Genomic DNA, 10,891 nt, shown 5'->3' on the forward strand with positions numbered 1-10,891 from the left:
ACAGACACGTGCAAGTTTGTCCGTGACCGCAGCCGCGTCATCAGTGTTTTCTCCAGTCATTGGTCAGCATTATAATATATGCAAATACATGCGGGTCGGAATCCCCGCCCCCCCAGCGCGCCCCCGGACGCCAAAACAGTGCCAGCAGAGTGAAACTGAAAAGTGGATTGAAACCGGAAAAAAAAATTGTAAGCGAAAACAAAAAAATTACAGTTTCAATTAATTGTTTTTCACTATCAATTTTTTTTCAGTTTCAATACCAGATTTTTCAGTACATTTATTTCAGTTACAATATTTTTTTTCGGCTTCAATATTTTTTTCGGTTTCATTTCAAGGTGGCATCGTTCTGATCCCATATGAACTCAGACTTAAGTTTCACTCCGTGACTCACCAATTGCGAGCTCTGTAATGATCGTCCAAAAATCTGTGCAGGTCTTTTCACCAGCTCCCACTAGACCTATCAAGGGGAAATAAGATAAGATAAGATGACCTTTATTAGTCCCACAGGTGGGAAATTTGTTTTGTTACAGCAAAAGTGCAAAGTTATGTAGCAGAAATTAGAAAAACACTGGAATGCAATAAAATACAATAAAATAAAATACTATATACAATAGAATAAAATAGGAAATACAATACTATATACAACTGAGTAGGAAAATACAAAAATACAACTTCGTCAGAAGAAGAATTGCACATATAGCAGTCTTATTGCACATGTGTGGGTTTGTGTGTTTGATCAGCTGCAAAAGTCTTTATTGTAGAGTCTGACAACAGTGGGGAGGAAAGACCTGCGAAATCTCTCCGTCCCACACCGTGGGTGCCGCAGTCTCCCACTGAAGGAGCTGCTCAGTGCTGTCAGAGTCTCATGCATGGGGTGGGAGATGTTGTCCAACAGGGATGACAGCTTAGCCACCATTCTCCTGTCACTCACCACCTCCACTGGGTCCAGAGGGCATCCTAGAACGGAGCTGGCCCTTCGGATCAGCCTGTTCAGTCTCTTCCTGTCTGCGGCAGAGATGCTGCCGCCCCAGCAGACCACACCGTAAAAGATGGCTGAGGCCACCACAGAGTCATAGAAGGTCTTCAGGAGTGGGCCCTCCACTCCAAACGACCTGAGTCTCCGCAGCAGGTACAGCCTGCTCTGCTCTTTCCTGTAGAGGGCGTCTGAGTTATGAGTCCAGTCCAGTTTGTTGTTCAGATGAACACCAAGGTACCTGTAGCTGTCCACAGCCTCGATGTCCATACCTTGGATGTTCAGTGGTTGCAGTGGAGAATGTTTGTGCCTGCGGAAGTCTACCACCAGCTCCTTGGTTTTACAACCAAGTGCAACTTCTTTTGTTCCTCCATGAATTAAATCTCAATCATAGAAAATGCGGCGCTCCGAAATAAACTTCACACAGTTAGTTTATCATTTTCACTCTGTACCACTGCTCCTCATATCTCTCATCAGGGCTGTGTGAAGCACAGTGAACAATTCAGTCCAGGCCTTGAGCAGCCACAAACATCCTGAGGCATGCAGTCACATGCAAGAAACTCCACTCTCTTACCACACACAGACATTGTTTACATGAGAAGAGATTTATAGATCTTGTTTGTTAAATGTACATAAGTGCCCTCTGGATGACATAAAATGCGTTTGAGTAATCAATGGCTTCTTGTAACAGAGTCTGTATGTGTGTGTGTGTGTGTGTGTGTGTGTGTGTGTGTGTGTGTGTGTGTGTGTGTGTGTGTGTGTGTGTGTATGCAGCACTTTGCGTATCAGCATGAGCTTGTTAACAAAGCATTCTTCATTTCATGAGCATGTGTGTGTGTGCATCACTCTTCATTGCACGAGCTTGTATATGTGTATTTTGTGTGTGGATCACTTCTCACTGAATCAGAATTTTGGTTTAGGTGTGTGTACATTTCTCACTCAATCAACAAGTGCACATTTATTCATGTGTGTGTATCACTTCATGCTGAGTCAGTGTGTGTGTAGGTGTGTGTGTGTGTGTTCATCACTTTCTTGCTCTGGTGTCTTGGGTAAACCACGGCCTGAAGCGTGCCCTGGGGTCCTGCCCTCCTCCATTTCAGTCTGTTTGCGACCGTTGCTGCTGCTCACAGTTCTGTCCATCCTGGTTCTGACCCCAACTGGGGCAGTCCTTGCTGCCCAATCATCTGTGTTGGTCCGTCACTGCCCTGCACAGTGTTAATGCAGAGTTATCAAAGTCAACATTCTGTTGCTCAGCCTCACTTTTCATCCAGGCTTGAGGGGCGTGTCGTCACAGCTCTGTCAGCTGAAGCTGTCTGGGAATTTCCCCTCATCTAGTGAAATGGGCCTTGGGCTTAGTGCTCTCCGTCTCCGCTGCATAAGATCCCTTTCCTGCAGCACCGTTGACATTTTCAGGTTGTTGTTGTGGGTCCAGCTGCTGCAGCATTTGGTCAGGGTGACGTCAAAGATGGTAGAGGGGAGAGCAGGAGTCCAGGTGAGCCTCAGCCTCCAGGGCCGGCAAAGCAGCCTGTAATGGGCCATAAAAAGGAAAAGAAAAAACAAAAACAGACGGGAGTGGACGGACTGGAAAATGATGTGCTGTTTGCTGTGTTATATGGAGAGGGGAGAAACGCCGGGCTGGGCCGTGTGTCAGCCTTCATTTCTCCTCTAATTCTCTCCTCGCTGCTGTCCGTTCCACAGCTGCTGATTCTTCCTGGATGTGGTTCCCATTATCTTAATCTATCATTTTGCTCCGGCCGCTGTGCTCATGGCAGAAGGTTGATCCAGGTCCGTAGCCACCTGTATTAACACACTGAGACACTTATTTAATATCATTTTCATCACTGCTCCATAGACAAGCAGGCAACATGCCCACCTTTACTAATATTTGAGTTTCTCAGAGTGCAGACTGCAGAGAGCCCCTGATGCTCTCTGATCTCTCTCCTGTAAGAACAACTCACACAGGTTTGTTGTTCAAAATTGTCTCCACCTCCAACCAAAAGTTAATCTACATGGTTAACAAATGTCTGAGCTTTATCCTGTGTATCATTGTGGCTTGGGTTACCTTTATTCTCCTGACAGGAAGTGCACTCACTCATCTCATCACACCAGTTAGCTTTGACTTTGAATTGATTACAACAAAAATACAAACCACAGCTTTCCTTTCACCACAGCTTGGTTTGGTTTATAACTTACATTCAATTTCCAAGCAAGTAAGTGCTTCACTAAACACTATGAATATATGGATCATGTTCCAATGTAACGGATTGATGATAAAGTCATTTAACGCAGCAAAAACCAGAGAACAAAAAGACAAAACGGCAAACAAACTTTCTGCTGTTTTATTCTCTCCTTGAAAGCACAGATGGTTTCTCTTAAGCTAAGTGAATGAATTTACAGCACAGTGTGATGCTCTCTCTGCAGATATGAGTTCATGTATCTCACTCAACAGTCTCTGTCTCTCATCTGCATCACAGTAATCATTAGGTGTTCATTTAATTAAACTTTGTTAAACGATGTCAGTGTTTAAGTCCTTTACAGTTCACAGCAAACACAACAATGATGGATGGGTCATTATTCATTTATACACATAGGTTAGCAATATGTAAAATGTAATAATAAAATGTAATAATTAAAAGCAGTGGTATTAAAAACATTAAGTTCTGCATGGCCCAGCACAAATTACTCTGTAACATCCAAAATCAGAATCCTGATGTGTGGTGACATCCTTTTCACTCAGTCATAGATTGTTAGCACACATGCAGAAATTACCAGATACATACACATCATGTCATATGTCCATATGGATTGGGAGATTCTTCATGCTCTAAGGTTTAAATCGATCCACAAATGTATGCTGAGTTCAGGTGTTTGATGAAAACTGGGACATCTGTGCTTCCTTTTTTTCTAAATAAACAATTCATCACCCCTCAAATACAATCACAACATTTCTCAATTAAAGATATACTGCAGTTCATGAATTAATATATCTGAGACAAGGGCGTAGATTTGGCATGGACGGAAGGGACATGTCCCCGCCAATATCCAGCGATTATTGAATTGTCCCCACCAATAATTTGATCTCTGTGAGTGAAGAAAAACAAACCCGATAGAAAGAAAAAAAACGATCTGTCAACGTCTCATTCACCCAGCGGTGCACAAAGAGTTAAATTACGTTCTCTACTGGCGTCCTACCTCATGTGACAAATATGGCCAATGTGATTGGCTGTGCCTTTCAGGGAGCTCTGTTTAGTTTTAGCAGCGGTAAGCCTGTGCTGCGAGGACCTGCAAGGAGGAGAGGAGGATGGCAGCAAAAAGGAAGAACCTGGATATAAGAAAGTATTTTTCAAAGAAACCTGTAAGTCACTTAAAGTCAAGTTCACTCATAAAATGTGTCCGTCATAATAACGTTACAGGCTATGCTAGGCTTTGGCCCGATCAGTCTAAAATTGTATGTAACATGTTTTGGAAACTAACTACAAACTATAGGGTAAGTGCATTCAGCCCAATTAGTTTTTCTCATTATAGTAGCTTTACTTCTCAGAAATATAATGTTATTGTCATATTGTGTTTGTCTTTGATTGTTTATGTTGTTTGCTTTCATTTTTTTATTATTCTAAAAAGATGATTCCAAAGATAAAACAAAGAAAACAAGACCTCCTGACAGCCTGGACAGCAAAGATCTCCCTCTGATCTGGAAGCCATTGTGCCTGTGAGTGAAGCTGAAGACACAGTGTTGGGAACTCCTGAGTAAGGAAAATCGCTATTGGCTATCCTAAAAGTCGCTAGAAGTCGCTAAGTGACGATATCGCCTAATTTGCATAACTGGTCATTCCTATGTAGTTGTAACAGACGCTGTAGGAGATAAAATAACATTGTGGAAGAGGCATAAATTGAGTAGAAAACACCCTAAAAGCATTTGCTACATAGCTAGAATTACAAATTAAATTTCTTTTAGCAATAATTTTTTTTAATGTCACAATTCCAACCCTCCTCCTTTATCCGGGCTTGGGACCAGCAAAAGTGACCCAAAATAGGCAATAGACTTTGTGTGTGTGTGCGTGTGTGTGTGTGCGTGTGTGTGTGTGCGCACGTGTGTGTGTGTGTGTGTGTGTCTTTTTAAGTAGTTTTAGACCTTGTGATCCACAAAAGGTAACGGTAAAAGAAGAAAAATTTTAACCATTAACAAACAAAATGGACATAGCAAGCCTCACCAGACAGCTTCAGTCGAAATCGGATGTACAAGACGGACTAAGGCTCTGCAAGGACATCCGATTTCCAAGTTTTCAGTGATGGGAATGATGTATTTTAGTGGATTTATTTATTTTAGACAAAGAAAAATGTACATTTACCGCTGCTCCCACCCTGCGTTACTGTCGGGGCGGGGGCTTTGCACGTGCACGATTTATTTGCAGTTTGTAGGCGTAAGGGTGAACATCTCCTGCTCTGACATCAGCTAGGGGTGACTGCTCCATGAGCACTACCAGCCGCCAGTTAACTCGTCATAAGTCTCCATTAACACCAGAAAAAGTCGCCAGATTTGTCGCTAGTCGCCTTATTGAAAAAAGTTGCTAAGGGGGTCTGAAAACTCGCTAAATGTGGCGACAAAGTCGATAAGTTAGCAACACTGTGAAGACAGTAGACAGGTACAGCAGATATAGTGTAGCATGGCCTAAGAATAACAAGCTCAGGATGTAGCTGGTGGCATGGTAATGTAGACACTGTACTGAGGAAAGAGGAGAAGAGGGTTAGCGGGTTCACAAAACTTGTTCATGAGATTTTGCATGGCTTACTTTGCAGGTGGAGAATTTGGCTTGTAGGGGGAGATGCAGGCCGGAGTGGTGAGTTTGGTGCAGAGGTGAAGAGCTGACCTGAATTCCAGGACTGCCTGTGAACAACAGTGGCAGGACGATAGGCAGGTGAGTGTGGTGAAGATTTCCTTTCTGGATGTTGAGGCGTGTCGAATCCAGTGAGAGCTGTTATAGAGTGGAGCAGTGGTGTAACAAGGAAACTATAGCACAAAGAAATCAAGGTGAGTACACACAAAACTGGGACACTGAGCAAGAGTGAGCCTGTTACTGGCAGTGAAGAGACAGCAATGCTGGTCATAAATACCCTCTGATGATGGCCAGTTTAGGTTATGGCACAGGTGAGTGAATATCAGCTCTGCCCCAGGGCGGACACGGGAGGACCAGGGACAACAATGGAAAATTCCCGACTGGTCACATGGACAATTACACTTGTGTGTTTATGTATTAAATATGAGAGATGATGAATCCTCTCACTCTGGACAGGAAAAAGTATGGAAACTATTTCCTATCAGCCATCAAATCGTACAGTATTTGTTAATAATGATCCAGTTCAGTTTAAGTAAATCAGCAAATACATTATTCACCTTCATGTCTACAAATATCAAACATTAAAGTTTCACATCAACAGGCAGATTATGTTTGCAACAAATTCATTGGGACTTGTTCTAATTCAAAAGTTTTTATTCATTATCAGCACAAACATGAAAACAAAACAAACCAAAAACAAAGGGAATCACATACATTTAGAGTTACTGCATACATTTACGATTACACATACACAGGTCCCTATTTCATCCACTGTTGAACGGTCACATGTCAACACTGAAAACTGTCACATTTGAGAAAAAAATATTCATTTGAATAAACAGAGAATTTAGACAATTAAAACTCGCTAGCAAAATGTTCACAGACAAAATCATCTCGGCTTTATTAGAATCAATAGCAAATAAAAAAATATTAAATTATATGTCTGTGAAGGTTCTAGGTCACCCAGGTCATCGTAGTCAAAGGAGTTTGCAAAGAAAAGCGTCTGGACTTCTTTAAGTTGCTTGAAGATGTTTCACCTCTCATCCGAGAAGCTTCTTCAGTTCTAAGGTCAAATGGCCGAGAGTCCCAGATTTAAACCCAGTGGGAGTATCCCCCCAAAGAGGGACAAAGGACCCCCTGAAGATCCTCTAATCACATGAGCCAAGGTGTGAAAGCGGGTGTGGGACCTAATCAGCCAGGGTTTCGGGTGAGCTCATTGGTTTACCATGACTTACGACTTGTTAAATTAATATAAATAAAACCACGTCACTGTTATGAAAGAGACACATGGCTTAATGTCTTTTAGTTCTATAACATCTAAAATCACTCTGTTGTTAATTTGTTTGCTGGATTAGCCGCTAGCATAAGCACTTTGTTAGAGGCTTGTTGCTAGCTAGTTAGCGGTGCTACACACCTGTTACTTCAATAGTCTGTATGTTTGAATGATTCAGCACTCATTAATTTTTGTTATCCATTTTTAGACAGAGATGTCGTCAGCTGTGAAATAAAAAGAGACTTTAGTGTCGATCTATTGAAAAGCCTACTATTTATGCATCATGCTCAACTATTCTTCAAACACATTATACATGTTGATGGCTTATTTTGTCATTATTATTTTAAACTCCATGTGAAAAGGTGGACAGCAGAAACAGAAAGAAACAGTGAGATCTAAAAGAGAAACAAAGCATTAAAAAAAACAACCCAACATTTTCAGCGAAAATGACCTCACGTCCGGTTTCAGGCAGGTAATGGCAGACATGCGATAGTTCACGCTGACGTCTATTGCAACGAAGGAAGTGTTATAAACAGCTGATTGGATCGGCAAAGCATGTTTCTGGATTATTATGGGGTTTTTTGATGCAAATGCTTTTTTACGCAATTTTTGCAAAGCTATATGTGGAAGGAAACCGTGACTTAGAACAAGCTGACGACATAAAACAGAATAGATTAGAATAGAATAATCCTTTAATTGTCCCACAAGGGGAAATTTGGGGGGGGGGATATGCAAAGAAACGGTTCATATGCAAAAATAAATTATTGCGCTACCTTATATGGTTGCAGTTCTACAGGGATTTAAAAATAGTTACGCAAAATGCCCACTCCGACCAGTCTTAAAGAGTTAACAGCTTCAATTCAGTGACAGAAAACAACATTAGAAATATCATCCTCAAATCATTTGTTCCACTGACACTGAACCTTCAATGGCAAAACCTTCACTTTACTCCAAGTTTCAATATATGGAAACATCCTGTGAGTGAAAGTGTGTGTGAAGGTGTGTATGTGTGTGTTAGTATCAGGATCAGAGAACGACAGCTTTCCTCTGTTCCAGTCCAGATTCACTCTGATCCTCTGGAGCTTCTTCTCTACTGAGATGTATGTGAGGGGAGATGTTGGTGAACATACTGAGTATTTACCTTGATAAAAAAGAAGTCTCCACAATTTCTGAAGTATGCTTCCCTTTCTTTGGGAAGACTCTGTAGACACACCAAGTAACCAGTATGTACTGTCTAAAACCACAACATCCCAGCTGTGAGTCCCTGAGTTAAAACCCTCAGATCCCAGGACAGAACAGGAATAATCAAACCTCTCTGGATTATCAGGAAGCTGCTGCCTCTCTCCTCCTCGTCTCACACTGGTCAGATCTTCAGACAGTATGAGTTTTGGATGAGCAGTGTTTGGGTCCAGAATGAGAGGAGTGTAGGAGACCATGTCCTTCATGTTGTTCCAGATGTTGAAGGTCAGGTTGCCCAGGTGTTTGGCCTGGTCTACCAGAGCTCCTGAGGGCAGCTGTGGATCATCCAGCAGGGGGCAGCGCTGGACTCTTTCCACTGCAGCCTTGTAGTTGTGCAGGAATGAGACGTCTTCAGCTCTCAGCTCCTCCTCTGTGGCTCTGACTGTGTCTGAAAGAGCTGCTATCTCTCTGCTCAGAGCCTCCATCTTCTCCTTCATCATCCCACTCTTCTGCTCCTCTTCCTCCCTCAGTGCAGCCAGCCTGGCCTCCTCTTCCTCTGCTAGAAACTGGTGAAGCTTCTTAAACTGCTCCTTAATCTGCCTCTCTGTGTGTCGGACCTGGACCTTAATGTGTTCTGCTGTTTGATCAAACTTCACTTGAACTTCTTCACAAACCTTTAACTTCTTCTTTAAGGGCTCCAGAGTTTCCTGAAGTTCCTTCTTGTGTTGTTGTGCAGCTTCATCGATGGGTCTGAATCTGTGATTGGTGTGTTTTTCTGAGGCACAGCAGATGACACACACTGGCTGCTGATGGTCCAGACAGAAGAGTTTGAGTTTCTCAGAGTGCAGACTGCAGAGAGCCTCTGAAGCTCTCTGATCTCTCTCCTGTAAGAACGACTCACACAGGTTCTTTAAAGCCAGGCTTAAAGGTGGTTCTTCCCTTGAAGATCTTCTCTTACAAACTGGACACTCGTGTGTTATTTGCTCTCTCCACCATCTCTTCAGACAGTCTTTACAGAAGCTGTGGCTACATGACAGAAGAACAGGATTTCTAAAGACCTCTTTGCAGACCGGACAGCAGAGATCCTCCTCTGATCTGGAAGCCATTGAGTCTGTGAGTGAAGCTGAAAACAACAGATAGGAAGTACAGTCAGTCCTGGCTCCCCTCCCTCCTCTACTACCTTCACTGAAACTTCCTTTGAGTCGTGTTTTTTCCTCAAACTCACATTCAGTGTGTGGAGCGTCAGCAGCTTGAAGCAGCAGTGTTGGAGGTTTCTACTTTTCTCTCCTGTAGCTGGACTGAGTCAGAGGAAGCTGCTAGTTTGGGCTGAACTCAGTCTGATTGTGTGTGCGTCTGTCTTTACTGAGGAAGAAGAACAGCCTGTTTCCTGGTTTTTCTCAAGTGAGTCATGTGAGGGGCAGAGCTTCATTCACCTTCCTTTTAGAAAGGCTGTCGCTTACCCATAAACAAGGAGGCGTTTCATTCCACAGTTCAGTTGTTTACCTACCAGCAGCTGTAAAAATGTCACAGCATGAAGCTCAGCAAATAAAGCGATATTAACTGGTGCAGCTGTTTGGGAGCTTTACTCTTGAAAGGGCTGCAGACACGTTAAGTGGACATTAAACACTACATGATCTAAGTATTGAGATGATGTGTATTAACATCTTGTGAAATAAAAAAACTACTTTGGAAAAACTATAGAAAAAAATATTCTCTCAAAAATAAAACAAAGCCCCAAAACAACTGACATTATCTATGTAGTAATCTGTTTGGATGTGCTTGAAAAAAGAGAGACTACTTTAAAATAGCACTGATCACATCAGCTGATCGGGTGGCTCAGTAAAGCTGACCATGTAAGGAAATGTTTCTGAATCCAGCTTGTGGTCCAATGAACCACCTGTATGTACACTAATGTAGCACATCTGTATATATTTAGCAAATCTGTGTATTTTTTCATAGCACATCTGTATATCTATCCATCTTTTTTACAATATAAAACATCTGTAGGCTACACAGATCATCGGTACATCTGTACATTTGTCTGTAGTTTATCTGTATATTTGGTCTTTCTGGATGTAATCTGTTAATAATTATTCCACCATTACTACCCTTAATCTGTACATTTGCCCGTAGTACATCTGTATATTTGCTTAACTTGTCTGTATGTATTTGCTCTTATTTGCACTTAATTCTCTTGCACTTATGATTAGATCAAGGCTGTATTTCATTAGCCTGTATTTATACATGTGTAATGACAAAAAAGTTGAATCCTAATCCATTCTAATCCACTATGAATGGTCGTGATCACATTCCCGCATATTGCCCCAACAGGTTATTAAACGGCAACGAATTCATACCCAGAATTAGTGGCTGCGACAGACGCGGGCTAACTGCAGCCTTTACTCTGTGTGTTTTGCCCTTGTATTTTAATATCAGCGGCACTACGGGATACTTGTGAATATCCCTATGAACATACTTCACCTTCACCCACTCTACTTACAACAATGCCCTGGGACAAACCAGGCTTTGGTGCACAAGGATCTGTGTACAGCCCATGTCTGGTATAATAAAACACCTTTTTTTGACTTATCCAGCACTTATGAGCACTTACGGGGTGGCTGTTGCTCAGGA

The 10,891-nt window shown here is 42.2% G+C and overlaps 1 protein-coding gene across 2 annotated transcripts; it reads right to left on the reverse strand.

Moving 5' to 3' along the window:
* Nucleotides 1-5,752: 5,752 nt before the first annotated feature.
* LOC120437720 (nuclear factor 7, ovary-like) lies at nucleotides 5,753-9,604 on the reverse strand. 2 transcript variants are annotated; one of them, XM_039608247.1, is made up of 3 exons: nucleotides 9,486-9,604; nucleotides 8,223-9,383; nucleotides 5,753-5,981 (listed from the first exon to the last, which is right to left on the reverse strand). In XM_039608247.1, exons 2-3 carry the CDS (start codon nucleotides 9,364-9,366, stop codon nucleotides 5,950-5,952), a joined length of 1,176 nt encoding a protein of 391 aa, XP_039464181.1. In that variant the 5' UTR covers nucleotides 9,367-9,383; nucleotides 9,486-9,604; the 3' UTR covers nucleotides 5,753-5,949. The 2 variants fall into 2 exon arrangements, with proteins under 2 accessions (XP_039464181.1, XP_039464180.1); XM_039608246.1 differs by lacking the exon at nucleotides 5,753-5,981 and having other exon boundaries at nucleotides 7,890-9,383.
* Between the last annotated feature and the right edge of the window lie 1,287 nt (nucleotides 9,605-10,891).

This window comes from Oreochromis aureus, linkage group 3 (genome assembly GCF_013358895.1).
Source record: "Oreochromis aureus strain Israel breed Guangdong linkage group 3, ZZ_aureus, whole genome shotgun sequence".
NCBI lineage: Eukaryota > Metazoa > Chordata > Actinopteri > Cichliformes > Cichlidae > Oreochromis > Oreochromis aureus.

Bases quoted from the DNA above. Each gene is read 5' to 3' on its own strand.
- LOC120437720 (XM_039608246.1), bottom strand. From the start codon at position 9,366: ATGGCTTCCAGATCAGAGGAGGATCTCTGCTGTCCGGTCTGCAAAGAG.